Source organism: Telmatherina bonti, assembly GCF_933228915.1.
Source record: "Telmatherina bonti genome assembly, chromosome: 5".
Classification (NCBI taxonomy): domain Eukaryota; kingdom Metazoa; phylum Chordata; class Actinopteri; order Atheriniformes; family Telmatherinidae; genus Telmatherina; species Telmatherina bonti.
In genome coordinates this window covers 9,923,280-9,941,172 of record NC_136623.1, presented here as the reverse complement: position 1 = coordinate 9,941,172, position 17,893 = coordinate 9,923,280, and the positions used below count along the sequence as shown (strand labels likewise).

General features: G+C 40.0%; 1 protein-coding gene across 1 annotated transcript in view; it reads right to left on the bottom strand.

Moving 5' to 3' along the window:
• Window positions 1-1,874: 1,874 nt before the first annotated feature.
• Window positions 1,875-17,893, bottom strand: part of LOC306755874 (ubiquitin-conjugating enzyme E2 E2) — a 37,037-nt gene continuing 21,018 nt past the window's right edge. The window contains exons 4-6 of the mRNA XM_079240437.1: window positions 13,166-13,298; window positions 7,025-7,172; window positions 1,875-2,143 (exon numbers count right to left, since the gene is read on the bottom strand). Coding sequence (XP_079096563.1) covers window positions 2,046-2,143; window positions 7,025-7,172; window positions 13,166-13,298 — 379 coding nt within the window. The 3' untranslated portion in view covers window positions 1,875-2,045. The remainder of the gene's footprint in view (window positions 2,144-7,024; window positions 7,173-13,165; window positions 13,299-17,893) is intronic.

Genomic DNA, 17,893 nt, shown 5'->3' with positions numbered 1-17,893 from the left:
TGAGCTTTGTGACATGGTGCATCATCCTGCTGGAAGTTTCCATCAGAAGATGCTACACTGTGCTCAGAAAGGGATGGACATGGTCATGGAAGGAGAACCCATGGATCCTGACGGCAGGATGGATCCATGTTGTCATGATGTTTCCAGCAGATTCTGATCCTACCATGTGAATGTGGAGCTGAACTGGAGACTCATCAGACCAGCAACGTTTCTCCATCTTCTATTGTCCAGTTCTGGGGAGTCTGTGTGAATTGTAGCCTCAGTTTCCTGTTCTTACTGACAGGAGGGAACCCGCTGTGGTCTTCTGCTGCTGGAGACCATCTGCTTCCAGGCTGGACGGGTTGTGTGTTCAGACATGATGTTCTGTATATCTTGGTTTTGCTTTTCTGACTTCCTTTCTATCATCTCCAACCCATCTTCCCACTCTCCTCTGACATCTACCAGACCTTCTGGTCCAGTCAGCTGAAGCTTGCTGGATGTTTTCTCTTCTTCTGTAAACACTGGAGATAGTCGTATGTGGAAAAAAAATCACAGTAAATTCTCAAAAACAAACAACCAGGCTGCGTTCAAAGTCACTTAAATCTCCTTTCTTCCTCATTGTGATGCTCACTCTGAACTCCAGCGCATGTTCATCGTGTCTACATGACTAAACGCACCGAGTTCCTGCCATGTGATTGGCTGATTGGACATTTGCGTTAACAAGTAGCTGAAGACGTGTAAGGAGAAGTTTCCAGTGAGTGTAAACAGTAGTTAGACTGGAACTGGACCTGCCCTCATGGTGGTACGATGTCTAACGTCTGGGGATTAAATGGTTTAGTAAGATTATCATCTGTAACCATGTTTGTACAAAAGATTAGTTTAAATGTAACCCATGTCTGAACTAAACTGACCCATCTGAGCGTGGCTAAAAATAAGCTACCAGTTTAAATGCTGTCAAACCTTTCTTTAATAAAAGAAAAAGAATTTCTTCTCTGTCTTATAAATGATAAATTCGACTTCAGTTCATCCGGAAGGGTCTGTAAACACATCGTCAGAAGTATGAATACATGTCGCATCTGGATCACCTTCCAAAAAGTCCAGCCGGCTACAAACTTTTCTCCTGCTGACTGAAGGACTAAGCGATAAAAACATCACACCTCCCTGATGCTGTAATAAAACCCTGAGATATGGCACCGCTCCCAGTTCAGCGTTTCATCATCAGGCGCGTGTGTGTGTGTGAGGATCAGCGGTGAGAAACTGACTGAAACACGTGTGAATATTTAAAGATGTTGATGCTGCAGATGAACAAACAGCAGACAGCGCAGAGTTTTTTTTTTTGTTTTTTTTTTTGTTTTTCTCACGAGCCAACCACAGTGTGTTTTATTGGGCGCTTCAGAAATACAAGTGCACGACAAACCACTCTGCAATTGCAGAGGTGGCGGGTAGCCAGTACATATACAAGTCCTGCCTCTTTCACAGGCAGACCTATACTTTAGTGGTCTGCCTCAAAAGCCTTTGAAAAAATACATACAGTACAAACAAAATCAGAGGAAGTTGAAAAGCATGAAGAATTCACTGATGCAAACCTTCCTATTCCATGCTGATAACATACTTATGGCAAATACTAATAGAAAAACCAAAATAAAAACAAAGTAAAAAGCAGTTTCTGCATGTTTGTTCCAGGTGCCACTAAGAAAATCAGAATACATACAGGAATAGCTGGAGGACAAATGCGCTTGATAGTTATAATATTCTGTGTTTTTTTTTTTTTTCTCCAATACAATACTTCCAACATTCAGATATTGGAAAATAAAAATCCCAATCTACTCTTTGTATAAAAAAGAAGCTTTCAAGTCAACAAGGAACAAAGGACATTTTTTTTTGTTTGTTTTTGTTTATATATGTTTTCATTTAGCAAAGAAAAAGTAAAACTAGGACGAAGAGGAAGGGGGGGGGGGGGGGGGGGGGGTGACATTAGGGCGCTCGCACTTGGTGAGTGTGCTTTGACAGACTAAGGGTGAGAGGTAGAGAGGGTCGGTGAAGGGGAGAGGCCGGCGGCGGGGAGTCTATGTGGCGTATCTCTTCGTCCATTGTTTGGCTATTCTGTCGTGCTCTGTTCTGTTGGTCAGGTACTGTGTGGCGATGCTTCCCACCAGAGGGTCGGCTGGAAGGTACAGACAGAGAGACCATGCGTCAGTCAGCGACAAGCGGCAGCCTCACAGAAATCAGACAAAAACAGCAGGAATTCAGAGTTATACCACAGTTTCCAAACATCTGACTGGATTTATCAGCTCTAGAGTTAAAATACCCCCCCCCGAGCTCAGAAGCTCGACGCATCCCTCAGTCCGGCGACGCCAACGCCGGGCCGAGGGAGTAGATTGGTCAGTTTGTGATTACGTGTTTCCGGATTAGGGATAAAAAAAAATAAAATAAAATGATATAAGGAATATTATAAGTAGGTGGATATTTATGTAATATTTTGTAGATATAGCTGTAAGTACATGTATATGTATGTACAGTTGTGCTCATATTTATTCATACACTTTCACTAAAGAAGGAAAAAAAAACAGCTTCCTGTAAAATAAGATAATAAATAAAAATTTTATGGAAATCATTACATTATTTTCTAATTTTGGTTCAATAGAAATATTGTTTTTAAAAAGCAAAAAAATAAGATAATTCATTACACATTACATCACTCATAAACTAATATTTAGTTGAAAAATCCTTTAATGTTTCCGCTCCAGTCAGGTGTTTTCTGTTCCTCTCAGTCAGACTTCTGCACCTGTTGACAGGTATTTTGTCCCACTGTTCAACAGAAAAGTGCTCTAATTTGTCCAGGACCAATTTGTTTGTTTGTTTTTTTCTTTCTTTCTTCGACTCAATTAAATAATAATTGATATATAATTGCAATATGTCTTATATTACTAAATTATGTTTTTGCAAATTTTTAGTTATTGTTCCTTTTTTAAGTCTCCAGTTATTTGAGTGACTGTTGTAAATTAAGCCTTTTCTTTAATGAAAGGGGATGAATACATATGAGCACAACTGTATGTGGTATATCTGTGTGGATGTGTTTATATGAATGGAGGTATATGGAAATGTGTGTATGTGTTAATATGTGAAAGTAAATATAGATAGTAAATTGAATAAGTATGTTGTGACGTGCAGCGACTAGAATAGAAAACTAGATGAGTAGAAAGGCGATGGAATACCAAATAAGTGTACACTTCTTCCCACTCCTTTTTCAAGCGCCTTTTATCGCATGAATTTATTTAATTATCAAATTGAAAAGGAATTATTATTATTAATATAAGTGATTATTATTTTCCTAATTCGTATGTATATGTATGTATATACGTTGTGTGTACACATGTATGTATAGATATGTACATATATTTTTCATTTCTTATTTTCTTTCATTGTTTGAAATAAATGAACTAAAAAAAGTGAAGCTTGAAGCTGTAGATCCAGAAACGAAACTGCAACGGGGAAGTGATGCTGTTGCCCTCTACGCACCTTTCACGCAGACGCAGCTCGAGTATAGCTCCAGCGTTACGATAATCAAAGGAACGGATAAAAGCCGGAACGTGGAGCTCAGGTCCAGTTTAAGTGACACCTAAAATGGACCAGTTTTCACCAAAGTCTCCAGCTCATAACGGACGATTTGGTTCGCAAACCCTGATCTCTGCAGCCAACCCTATCGTTGCCCGCTAGGTGACGCGGCCGGATGTCAGCTGCATCATGGCGGGGCGGCGCCTTCCTTGAATCATGAAGAAAAACACGACGCGGAAACAAAGGAGGAAAATGGTGGACATCTAGCACTTTGTGTTGCTAAGCAACAAAACATCCACAGTGTATTTAAACATCCGCTAATCCCACTTTCTTTTTTGTGCCGCATCGCACAGGAAGCGACGATGCTTTTGACCTATCGATGAGTCAAACTCCATCCATCAGGGTCAGATTGGGTCCTAACATGGCGAGATGATGGGTCAGAGATGCCCGGTATTATCGGCAGACCGATAGCGGACGATGTTACCATTAAAATGCAATCTGATATTATCAATATTGGTTTCTACCTTTTTAACACGCTCATATTACACATCAGACTCTTCAGCTGCGTTTCCTCTACGTCAAAATGATAAAACATAACAGATGTCATGTATATTTTTGTTTTCTTGGCACAATTTTTCCAAAAATATGATATCGATATCTGAAATTAAGAGTTGGACAAAATCTGTATGTCGGATCTATATCGGATATGGGTAGAAAAGTCGATATCAACCATCCTGATTTATAGTGTTTTGAAATGAATGAACGTATAAAAATCCATGCTGCACAATTGTTGCGCAGCCTCTATGAGAAAAATCTGAGACAAACTCAGAAAGCCACAGCTGCTACCCCAAGAAGACATTACAAAGAAGAAATGATCACCTTGGTAACTGGGAAAATGGAGGGAAGCTGCTCTGGTTGGGTTTTTCTATCCTGAATTGTTCTGGTAAAACCTGTCAGGTAGAAATAATCACAACTAAAACTGAAACGTCCATCTGGAAGAAAAAGCAGCTTAGTGTTTGTGTCAGCGAGTGTGTATTCTGCTGCACGGTGATCAGATTGCATGATGAAAGTCAGCTCAGCTGGCAGGTTTAACGCCTTCATGATACTGAGGTGTTATCTTTAGAAATAACAGCAGACATGTTCGCTGTGATGGCGATGAAAACGATCCTCTGATGAATCAGCAGCATTTGGAGGTCGGGCTGAAGGTGGCAAATCACGCCTCAAATCTTGTGCTTTCTCAAACTAAGAACGAAATGTTGGGTTTGTTCTTTTACAGCACACTTCTTTACAAACATGGACATCCAGATGATCAAATAAGGTCTTCTTCTTTGTCTGCCTACTTCCTTCTGGTAAAATAATATAAAAAAATGGACTAGAATTGAATTGGCTGCAGTCTGGGGGGGAAAAAATCCACGTACCTGCGAGCCCAAACAAGTTCCAGCAGCAGCAGAGCAGCTGGAGTTACAGACATTCCCTCAAATTAGATTTAAAGCAAGTTTTCCATCCATCTGTGTTGAAGTGTGGCTTCCTAAACTCAGCCTGATTTCTGTAAATACGGTCCATAAAGCCCGTTTAGCTGTTATGAACACTAAAATCTGATTTGATTCAGATAATAGAAGAGAAAAATAAGCATTTGAAGCAACAGAGATCATTGTGTAATCTTCCTGACTGACGATGCCGGATCAGCTGGAAGTTTCAGTCTGTGAAAATATTTGCTTGATGGACTTGATTACACCATGTCAAATTCAGCTCTGTTATTGATTAATTACAGTAAAGCGATCAGAGGTCCCTGTAGGAGCACTATGGCCGTTTCTGTGATTAGAGGAGACAAGTTAAGGAAACAAATGTGTGTATAAAACCATAGACATCATATATACATAGACACCGCGTCGTATAAAGCTGTCCATGCGAGCGGGCGTCTCATCATGCCGTCTTCTTGGATGGGTCTCCCATGCGCCTCCAGTGCGTTTATTTGTACGGTTTAGGTCCAATCACAACAATAACTTCACCAATTTTTACTTGATTTTTCTCAGTTTGGTTTGTTACATAGGGCAGAGATATTGTTATGATACAGATCATTGTAATATTAAAAACGACGTGCTTTTAGGTAAAAATATTTTTATAATGCTATTTAAGACATAAGGTAGCTATAATATAAATAAATGTATAAATAAATTTGATACTAACATGTTTGATTGTTTCTTGATGCATTTAGATTTATCTATTTTTATCTGGTCAAATAAATTATTATTCAGCCTTGTGAAATATAAATTCACACGATCCGCTTTCAATATTTCACGGGTTATTGCAGCCGTATGCTGAGCAAAATACGGGAATAGTTGCTGGTTTTCTATTGACTATGGTTGACTCTTTCTTTGTTTTACATTTATTAATTTATCAATATATAGATACAGTTGTACAAAGTCTGAAAATGAAGTATTGTATCAAAACTGCAATTCAAAAGTTACCCAGAAAAACACTGAGAACGTAAAACTCCGCCAAGGTCTTTAAAATGTTCCTGGATCCAAACAGTGATCTAGATCACCAACAAAATTAAATTATTTCTTCCTTTTCACGTTTCCAACAAGTCCTGAAAATTTCATGAAAATCCGTCCAAAACTTTCTGAGTTATCTTGAACACAAACAGACAAACAACTAAAGGCAGTAAAAACACACTTGGCAGAGGTAATTATGCTACCACGTAAAACTCTCTTTGTGAAACATCATTATCATATTTTTCCATAAAGACCTCGTAGGAGTAAAATTTATAATTTGCATTTAGTAGATTATTCACTGTGTTACCATTATTTATAAACCAGTTATATAGAAAAGTGTTTTGTTTGTGTGTAATATATACGAGTTGTTCCACAGAAAACAGTTTTGTGGGGAAACTATGTTGACTCTGCAGCAAAACTCAAAAGCAGAGACCCATCCAATATGGCGGCGATGCTGCTTCACTCTCCAGCACTCTATGACGCGTCTACGCATCTATGATGTCTATGTATAAAACCATTATCTCTCAGTGTTTATATTCCCGTATTTTGCCAGTTTCCATCAGCCTGAACCAAGTCCAGTTAAACAGGACAAAACGAGCGTTTTAATCTCCCCTCCAGGTCCTTTCTGTGCTGATTCACCTCCCTACTGTTGACACTTTGAGCTGAACAGTGTCACACATGATAACATTTGCTTTTAACGCTGTGGGTCTGTGGTGAAAATGTGGTTTTTGTTATTTACAACTTCAGGGCACAGGCTGTCAGTGTCAGACGGCCTTGGGGGAAACAATGAAGGTCTGAATCGGTCACGGTTTTAACTCAACACGCCGTCAACAGTCTGGAAACATCACGCTGACTGCGTGTTGGCTTGAAATCTGGCCTTGGGTAAAAAAAAAGAACGCATTCAGAGAAGAGAAGGAGCCACTTAGCTCCTTTTTTAAGGTGATCTGGTTACATTTCATGGTGAATAGATGTGTGTAAGTATGATGAGCTCCTACCTGGGTTACAGTCTGTGAGCAGGGAGCAGATGGACAGCAGCACCTTGGAGATGGTGAGGGCGGGACTCCAGTTGTCTTTCAGGATGTCCAGACAGATCACCCCCTGGCTGTTGATGTTGCAGTGATAGATCCTTGTGCGAAAAGTTACCTGCAGACGCAAAAACACAACAGGTATGAACATTATTGGCCTCGGCAACAAAACATAAATCAAATATTCCAGCTGAGAAAATATGTATTTACAATATTTCACCAAGCGATGTCATTTACACAAAACTAAACAAGCAGGAATCAGCTGAAGAGGCAGATCCGGTCTGGTTTATTTCAGCGAAGACGGCGAGTGAGTCCGTTATTTGTGTTTACTGACAGAAACTGCAGACAGTAAACAGATCTTTTACAACATGGTAAACTGTTTTAGCTTGACCCTTGTCATAAAATTTATTAACCTGCACAAAAACTACTATTAATTAGTTTTTTCTGCCTTTTTCTTCTATCCTGCTAAAAATATTTAATCATTTTCAGGGCTTTAAATCCTTTAAATGCCAGTTTAGATATCTGAGTTACTGTCTTATTCATTACCAAAAAAAAAACTACAAAAACTGATTTATTTCCATCTAATAAATATCAAAGAGTTTGGTGGCGATCAGACACTTGGATGTGTCAAAGTTATCAGCAAAATAATTTAGTTTGATGTTTAATGTGGTGTTGGCTCCTCCTTCCAGAAATGACAAATATTTACATGCACTAAAAGCACTAAAAGGTGTTTTTCTGCTTTCTTTTTAATAAATAACTTGAACACTGTCAGAAATTTGTCAAAAATTCATGGCAATAACCCAAACAATCGCTAGGTTAGAAGAAAAAGTTGAGAAAAATGGACAAAAGTGTGACGAAGATGGGTGGCTGTAGCTCAGGAGGAAGAGCAGTTGTCCTTCAACTGGTAAGTTGGGAGATCGATTCCAGGCTTCCCCTGAAATGTCGAAGTGTCCTAGAGCAAGACACTGAACCCCAAACTGCCCCCCGATGTGCATATTGGGGTATGAGTGTGTTGAATGGGTGAATGTGACAAGTAGTGTAAAGCGCTTTGAGTGGTCTGTATGACTAGAAAAGAGCTATAGAAGTCCATTTACCATTAGTTTAAGGGTTAAAAAATAAACAAAAGGCCCGCTTATGAGTAATGTTGTGCATTAATGGTGAATCCAGGATGCAACATAATAATTAGGATGCAGCTTTGACCTGTTGGTCGTTGGTTCCTTGGTTTTTCTGTATTTATCGGCTCTAAGCTGAACTAAAACAGACTAATGGATCCTAACAGCAGCGGACATTTCTGCATGTAATGGCATGAAAAGCACACATGCGACTGATCCCATCTCACGTCATCCCAGTAAAACCAGGCTTGCCATCAAGGCTAAATGACTCATTAAACTGGCTCAAAGCGAGACTGCGCCGACAACGGTGTCTGATCTCCACTTCTCTTGTCATAAGAGGTCAGATTTGAGAAGCTGCAGCTGGACACCGAAGTCATGACATGTTGAGAAATACGGCTGACCCGCCAGCAGTACGAGACACGATTTACAGATAATGTGTCTGAAATGAAGCCGTTTTGGTTGACATACAGTATAGTTAAGGCGGATTTCCCATTTTCGGTTTCTACTTCCCCACTGAATAGTCGCTGATAGTTCCTGACAAGTGAAAAGCAGCTCATTCAGTCCTGTCTTGTGTTCAACCAGACACAGAGCAGCTTCCACATGTTTTAACAGAAGAAATAACTAGCCTCACTCAAAAAGAAAACAACAAACAAACCCTCATTTGGCTTTGTTTGTAAACAGAAATGAACTTCCCGAAGTTATTTTAGTTTCCCCTGACAGGACGAATTCTCTTCAACTCTTTCCACTTCGTCAGGAAACCAGCCATTATTCAACCACAACGTCTGCCTGTTGGAAAACGGGCCTCTGAGACTCGTTTCATGTTTATTAGCAGATGTTTTCTGCAGGGGACTTCTTCCTTTCTTTATGGTGATGTAATAATCTCTGTGATACGATAACCTGAGCGTAGAAACAAGCCATCTGCACAGAAAACAGCTGATCTGTAAAATCAACAACAACCTGTCAGCAGGTTGTGTTGTATGAATGTCTTAGAAATAATCTGTCACTTGTCACTTTCACCTATGTTCAACTATCTGGCACTCATTTAAGTTCAACTTTCATCCTTTTTCCCGACATTTAAACACCATTTTAAGTTTTAACACATGTACTACTTAGCTTCATAGTTACTTCAGCTAAAGGCTTCACCAAGGATATTTCAAACATGTTCAACTGTCTTTCACTCATTTTGCAATCTTCAACCAATTTTAAGACATAGAAACACCATTTCGACCTTTAAAACTTCCAACTGTGGACCTCATCTGTACAACTTCTTCATCTGATTATTCCAAAACCAGATTTTAGCCATTTTCAAATATATTCAACCTTTTTCAGCTCAACTTTCAGCTATTTTCACTCTGTTTAAACATCAGTTTTTGCTTTCAACACTTGTTTGAAGCCTTCTTTAGCATTACAGTTCAAACTTTCTTTAGCATTAAAGTTTTAGCGCTTCAGCATGAAAGCATTCACATTGCTGTTCTGCAAGAACAGCAATTTTCTAGTTAGATGTTTTCTGCAGGGGACTTCTTCCAGAAACAAAGGATTAAGACGGCCTCTGTTTTCTTTATGCTGATGTAATAATCTCTGGTACGATAACCTGAGCGTAGAAACAAGTCATCTGCAGAGAAAACAGCTGATCTGTAAAATCATGGAGGAAAGTCTTAGACAGAATCTGTCTGTCACTCTAAGGTCCATGTTGGAAGTGGAAGTAGTAAAAGGTGAGACAGAAACGAGGACTGAAAGCTGCAGCTGGCTTTCACTTCCCTTCGCTCCTTTTTTTCACATTAAGCCTGATGTATCAGCGTCAGCGGCTGTGTAATGGGTCTGCATCAACGCTCCACCGGAGGCCATTTCACACCATTTGTCAATGCTGCTGGATGCACATGTAGCTGAAAAATACACACTTTATCCAAAAGCATGACGTGTTTTTTTTCATTAAACATTTTTAAAATTGTAAATATTTTCTTTTTATGGATTTAAATAGCATTTATATTTCAGCATCTGCTCAGAAACCTTCATAAATCATTTCTCTGAGTCTTAGCTGGAAGACGTAGGCCAACAGAGGGCAGCATCGTGTAAAATCACAGCACCACAACAATAACTTCTCTGTTGGAAGCTTGAAATATTGGACACCAGCACCCAAGTGTCAATTAGTTCGCTTACTTGTAAAAGTAAACAGCCTCCTTCAAGCATGTGGTCTCCAGGAGTGACTCATGATACGAAGCACAGCGCAGCTCCTCTCCGAAGCCCCAACAATCTCCTGCAATGGAGGCTGTTTATGTCTGTCGCTGCTGCGATTTCAGCCTGACATCTGTTTGCCCTGCTGCTGCTACAATCACCAACATCTGGCCCCTCCTGACCCTGATCCTCCAGAGGAGACCTCTACTGCTCTACCGAGCCTTGGCAACCCTCACACACACACACACACACACACACACACACACACACACACAAATCACACAAGGCATGGCGTTATAAATAACCACGGCCTCTACCCCCACCGCCGCTGCAGACACAGCTCCTCCGCTGGCTCCCACTCAGAAACAGAAACACATCCACCTGGCTGACTGGCCGGCCCCAGTCAGAGGACTCCTTTTCCTTTTCTAGTCCCAAGATGATAAAAGCAGGTCGCAAAGTGGATCCAGCGTTGCTGAGCGTCCCATCTGAGTGCATTCAGTGACTGAGTGGGTTGTATGGCAGCAACAGACTGGAGGGTTTTGGTGTGTGTGTGTGTGTGTGTAGGGAGTGTGTGTGTGTGTAGGGAGTTTTGGCTGCAGATCACAGTGTGTTGGAGGGGTAGGGGGTATTGAAGGGGGCGGAAACACTCAAGGCCCTCTGGCCACAGAGAGCTGGCCGGAGCCTGTGGATTTGTTTGAGTCTGCTGTCAAACAGAGCTGGTGTTAGACAGCACAAAGAGGGTGGGGGGAGGCGGGGAGGCCAAGTGAAGGGGGGGTTTTAGGTGCAATGCAAACTTAAAAGAGATTGTCCCTGACACGCTCTGTTCAGTAATGACCCCCACTCCGGTGGTACCACAGAGACGAGATGCAAGCCGACACACATGAGGACTTCACAGACCAGAATTCAAGTGAAATGAAAAGCTTTAATCACAAAACAGTCCCGACTAAAACTCGCAACAAATCGACAACATCTGCAGAACACGACATCAAACTGCTTTTACAGCTGCTGCTGAGGACTTTCTAATCAATTAACTGGATCAATGGGGGCAGCGCGAGCTCTAAACCGCTGATCAACACACACACACACACACACGCACACACACACACGGCGTGTTTTGGGTGCGCACTCAGAGCATGGCACAACATGTGGGTGCGTGCTCAGAGCATGCATTTCGGGGACGTTTTGACTCACACACCCGTCGTCTTTCTATATGCAGAAACGGAAAAACCATTAAAGACGTCTTTTGGCGCCTTTGGCAGAAAACCTTCTGATTGGCCGACCGATGAGTTAACGGGGAAATAACAACCTTGTCTGTGATGGACCAGCGAGCTGTCCAGGGTGTACCCTCCCTCTCAGACTGCTGGGATAGGCTCCAGCTTCCCCGCAACCCTAAATCGGACTAAGCTCGGATAATGAATGAATGAATGAATAAAAACCTTGGTCTGCAAAATGGAGGGTTTCTATCAACCTTTTCTAAAGCTCATCTTCACCATCTGGAAAGATAAGAACCTGCTTATTAGGGCTGTGACAATGTCCTGATTCGATTCAGATTTTTTGGGTGCCGATTCGATTTAAATTGCGATTCTCACAATTCTACAATATTGTTGATTTTTGTGATTAAAAACAAAGAAAATGTACAAAAGTTTTTTTGTACGTCATTTTTCTTGTTTACAGTTAGGAAAAAACAACACAGTAGCCAGACCATCATTCTGCTGCCATAAAGTCCAAGTAGACGAGTAAAAAGATCAATAAAACCAATAAAAATGACCAAAAATTTAAAATGAATTTTTTTTTAAAAAAAAAAAAAAAAAAAAAGAAAAGATTTTTTTTAACAACAACAACAACAAAAAAAAGCTATTTTAATATTGTGAAGCAAAAAATCCCAATATTCAATTTTTTTATTAGATTTTTCCACCCCTACTGCTTTTGTCTGGCCACAAAATGGAACCAGAAAAACCAGAAATTAAGAAGATTTGGATGAAAGTAGCTTGTTTCAGAGCTTCAGTAAACGGCTGGATCTCTAACCAAACTCTTAATCCATTTGGATTCTGGAAAATGAAATTTTCATTTGCTCTAATGTGATGGAAAACAAATCATCTGATCGACTCAGAAGAGGCGTGATGGGACAGGGTAGAAAAAAATGCATGGACAGAATGTAGTCAAGCTAACAGTGTACATAATCATATCTTACGGAAGAAAATATTGTTTGTAAGGAAAAAAGAGGAAAAAAATCTCCATGGAGACACTCCAAAAAGTGTCTCCATGCCTGTACAGTGCTTTATTTTAAAGCATTTAAATATTGACAATATAAATCTGTCATCATTTGAAGCGCTACACAGGCCTTATATAATTGTACAATAAAAACAAAACAACCAAAACAATAATTTAATAGATAAAATTACTTGGGCTGTGACAATATGCTTTTGTCCCAATTCGATTCGATTCTGATTTTTTGGGTGCCGATTCGATTTAAATTGCAATTCTCACAATTCTACAATATTGCTGATTTTTGTAGATTAAAAAACAAAAGAAATGCATAAAACTTTTGTTTTGCATGTCATTTTCCTTGATACCAATTAGGAAAAACAACACAGTAGCCAGACCATTATTCTGCTGCTATAATGCCCAAGATTACAAGTAAAAAAGATCAATAAAAATAATAAAAATGACCAAAAATTTATAATGGATTATTTTTATTTATTTGAAAAAAAATTATTTTTTACCAAAAAAAAAAAAAAAAAAAAAATCGATTTTAAAATTGTGAAGAAAAAAAAATCCAGATTTCTTATTTTTCAATTTGATTTTCCCACCCCTAAAAATGACTGACCTTGGGGGGTTTGAATGGGTAGTCTGGTGTAAAGGCAATATCCAGGAAGAAGACCCCTCCCTCGTACACGGAGCCTGGTGGCCCCAGGATGGTGGACCTCCACTCGTAGATGTTGTCGCCTTTGGGGCCAGCGCTGGAAAGTGAAACAAAAGACTGGTTAGTGTGTTATTCTGAACGGCCATCCTGGCGTTCAGGCTGCCACCGGGCCGACAGAGAGCAGCTGAGGCGGTAAATGCTCTGTCCTGACAAGTTCATGATGGAGATTTGGGGAAGCTGTGGAGGTTTGAAGGGTTTTACTTTCAGACCATTTTAAGTTGGACGTAGATCATCTTTCAGAAAAATGAAATGAAAGATTGGACTGAACAGTGTTGTGTCAGCATGTAACCGAGTTCAGTAGGAGAAAAATACAATAAAGTTTTTTAAAATAACTTAAAAAAAAAAAAAAAAAGCTGTTATATGAAATAAATCTGGTTTTTTTTCTCCATCACAGGATGGGTATTTACGCTGAACGAAGGCTGAAGGTCACATCTGTTCCATTGGCCATGTAATTAATGCCATTTCCATATTAGGAGCTCCCTCCCCCACTGTTTGTGGTAAGGCCTTGATGTGGCACAAAGCCAGGAAGAGACTGGGACAATGTCCAGATCACAAAGCCTGGGACAATGAACAATCCCTCAGATTTCATGTAATTACCAGGGATGGTGTTCAACTCAGCTGCTGGCAGATGTGCAGACAAATGTGTGCTGAGAAGCACCAACACATGGGGTTTGACTTTCACTCAGGGCTGTGATATCACTACTCACTTTTATTTAAAGCCATAATGCAGGACAGATATTCCCTGCAAGCGACGGAGTAACAGCCTGAAACCGTTAAAAGCAGCACCTGGCTCAGAGCACGCTCCCGATAGCAGATCATTCTCCATAAATAGAAATTAGACATTTCCTTCCTCATTCAATGTCAACACACGCAAATTCCCGCTAATCTACTTTGCCAGCCTTTCACACGGCCTCTCTCTTAAGCCTTCTTTAATTGGCTAATTGTGATTACTTCTTCTCTGGGGAATTACCTCAGAACGTGCAGCTGATAAGAAATTCTTCTGTCTGAACTTAGAAAATCTTAGATTGTAGAGACACATGGCATTCGTCTCTTTAAACTACGTATTTAAGGAGGGACTGGTTATCTCTGACATCAGCATGGGAAGCTGGTTAGGAACAAAGGATTCAGATGGTGTTAAGGAGAATACACATGTTAGATTATCTGTAAAACACGGGTTCTATTGTTTTTGGCAGGCAGAAAAACTATGTTGCTTGAATTTGAAAAGGCACAAAATAAACTCCAGAATTGCAGGTTTTGTTTTTCCTCCAAACAAACGCTGCAGGATTTTGTTCAGACAAGAGAAACATCTGAACCAAGAACAGGAAATGACCTCAAAATAGAGGGATTCATGGGTGAGCAGAGACAGATGTTGACATCTGATAGCCAGCAGTTTGAGCCTGTCATAACATTATAATGTGACGGAAAACCACATGATGAACTTCTGACTCAAAGCTTTTGATTGAAGATGTCAGGTTTCCAAATTCAGCCCAGTGAGACTTCTCCTGCTGACAAATAATCCGCAGAGCTTTTGTTGTGTTGATTTATTGCTCTTTTGCTTGATAAAGGAAGTCACAGATTTTTTATTTGTAAGGTCAGAAACTAATCAAGATTTGTTGTTTTGAGCATCAAAAACGCTCAAAACGCCGCTGGTCACTAAACTGTCACTTCTGTGTCCAACGCCCAAGACACTCCTGCTGCGTTTGTCGCTTGTCGGGAGCGAGCAGCAAACGTGGCGGAAAAGAGGGGGGGGGGGGGGGAGGCGGAGTTTTCCTTCGGGTTAGTTTGAATGAAGGCGGCTGCAGTAGAGAGAGTGGCGTGGCTTTATTTAATAAATAAAGCTAGAGAACGTTGTGACGTACATCGCTCTGATTGGTTAACGCTCTGCGTCAAGCGGCAAAACTTCAGATTTTCCATCTTTGACGTTTGCGGCACGTCAACCTTATAAAGCTTTTTAAATTTTCGGTGCATGACGCCCGTCACGCCGCCGTGGCAAACACTGAAAATGCGCCGCAAGAAAGCTTGCTGCCTTCTTGATGCACATAGACTTTACACATAAACCTGACGCTCTTGATGCTCAAAACGCATCTGGTGTGAACATACCATTAACCTTTCAACCACACAAGAGCTTGTTGTTTTTCTCTTACACACACACACACACACACACACACACACACACACACACACACACAATTACTTATGGCTGGGTTGTAGGATGGGGATGGGGGGGTTGGTCACTAGATCATTGTGAAATGAAGCATTAGCAATATATATTTAACACAATAACTCTGGGATCTATCTTTTATCAGAGCTGTCAAAATGAACACATTAATCCAAACATTAATCATTGAAATTAATGTGCTCATCTTTAAATGCTGAAACAACAACGCTAATTTTTACGCCACAATAAAATTTGAACTTGTTTTTTTTCTTGGTGAGAGAAGTTGATTTTGGCCAGACAAGTTCAGACAAGACAAAGTTCATCTTTTTTTTTTTTTATCACAAGGTATTCATAAACAAAGATAATGAGTGTTAGAAAGTTAAATCCTCTTTGAAGAGGTGAAAAATGACCTTGTTAATACCTAACTCCTAATGAAAATGACTATTTTAGGTTGTTTTTTCCTATTTCAAATCCATAAAATGATTAATTCTCCAGCTTCCCCGCTACCCTTCATTGGACTAAGCGATAATGAACGAATGAAATGATCAATTCCTCTTTCATGTAAACATTTCCAAAATGTAAACAAGTTCCACTTTAAGTCAATTTCAGTTTTTCTGCAAAGTCTCGTTCCCTTGTCACGTTGTATATACGCACAATGTCTACGTAGTCTTCTGCTTTGTTTCTCCCTTCTCTCAGCTGGTGTAGTGTGCTGGCGTCAAGCTGGTACTTCAAAATTATAATCAAAATCAAAGCCAAAATGTTTTTTATTCTGTGGTCTTACATGTTACAGCCGAAAAGAAAGAAAAAGAAAGTGGAGTTTGTTTTTTTCGGCATATGTAATTGTGTCGAATCCACTCCACGGCCAATCAGAACCCTTCCCAACATCAAGATCTAAAGTGGAATTAAGTAAAGACAGATTAAGGTGTTTTTCACGTAAACCTTAATTCAGATTTATTATTCCCATGCAAATGCATGAATACTTTAATTCAGAATGAATTATTTCTGAATAATTCATTCAGAATAAAAAAGGACATTATGTAACTGAGGCCACAATGTACCCAACATATTGCACAGTTATGAATAAACCATCGTCACAGCTGGGGGAGGGAGGGGGTCAAAAACACCAACTTGGGAGTTTGCGAACCAGGATTTCAGCTAAGTGTAAATGATCGTAGCGCACTGCCACAGCAAAATAAAAGTCTCCATACCTTCAGATCTCAGATTTTTTTTTTTAAACATGTTACAAATGTAAATGATATTGCATGACTGGATCCATATAAACATAAAGCCTACATTTGTGCACACTTACAGACCATAACAAGAGTGAAATTGTATTCAGGAAATGTGACACTGCTCTGCATTTAATTTATTCTGAAAATCAAACACAGGAGTCTCAACTTCCTGTCCAGTTTTACTGGGGCTAGCTAGAAAGCAGCGGCAAAGAGGTAAGTAAAGGGTGAGCAAAATGGCTGAGAGAAAAGGTAATTATGCTCAAGCCTGTAAAAATTATACTAACGTTAACGTAAGTGTTGGCGACAGTCACATTTAATCTGAATGATCGAAAGTTCCTCCTTGTTTCAGATGACGTTACAGTTAAAAACACCCGGAAGAAACGCTGGAAACCACTGCTTTCATGCACCAAGTCATGGATCAATGAGCTGGAACAGAACATGTACCGATCAGTTGCTACAAGTAGGGGTATCTTATGTCCAACAACACATCCTGACTGGATTATCTGGTTATGTGAACTCAATAACAAACAGTTAGGGTGTTTCTTTGGCCAGTGCTGTCACTTAGAACAGGTATCCCCAACCCTGGTCCTCGAGGACCGGTGTCCTGCAAGTTTTCCAAGTGTTCCTGCTGGAACACACCTGACTCAGACATGCTCTGCACATTTCTGCTAAATACATATTGATTTGAATCAGGTGTGGTGCAGCAGGGACACTTGGAAAACCTGCAAGACACCGGTCCTCGAGGACCAGTATTGAGGATTCCTGACTTAGAAAACTGGGGGGATAATAGCTAACATGATGACAATGTTGTTTGGCTGTTGCAGCTTCAGATTCTAGCTTATTTTACCTAAGATGTACAAGAAAAATCAAATAAATGATCAAATAAAAGTGGATGTAGATAGACACTGAAATACATGCCAAGTCTCTTGTTTTTTGCCATTTACAAACAAACTGAACTGAATCGATTAGCTCGGGATTACATTACATTTGTGGTGAAACGCTGGATGGGAAGAAGTAGTTTAAGTCGCCTTCTGTATTCTGGTAAAAGTAGCACTTCTGCAGTCTTTGTCCGACTTTACTATAAAAACCAGGAAAGATTACTGTTCAAAGTGAACGGCAAAAACAATAAAATTGCACAGCCTACTGCTCATATCTACTGTGGTGAGACACTTAAAGATTTATAGCATCATGAAGACCAAAACTTTGGTTCAGACCCAAAGACAGTTGACACATTTAATGAGC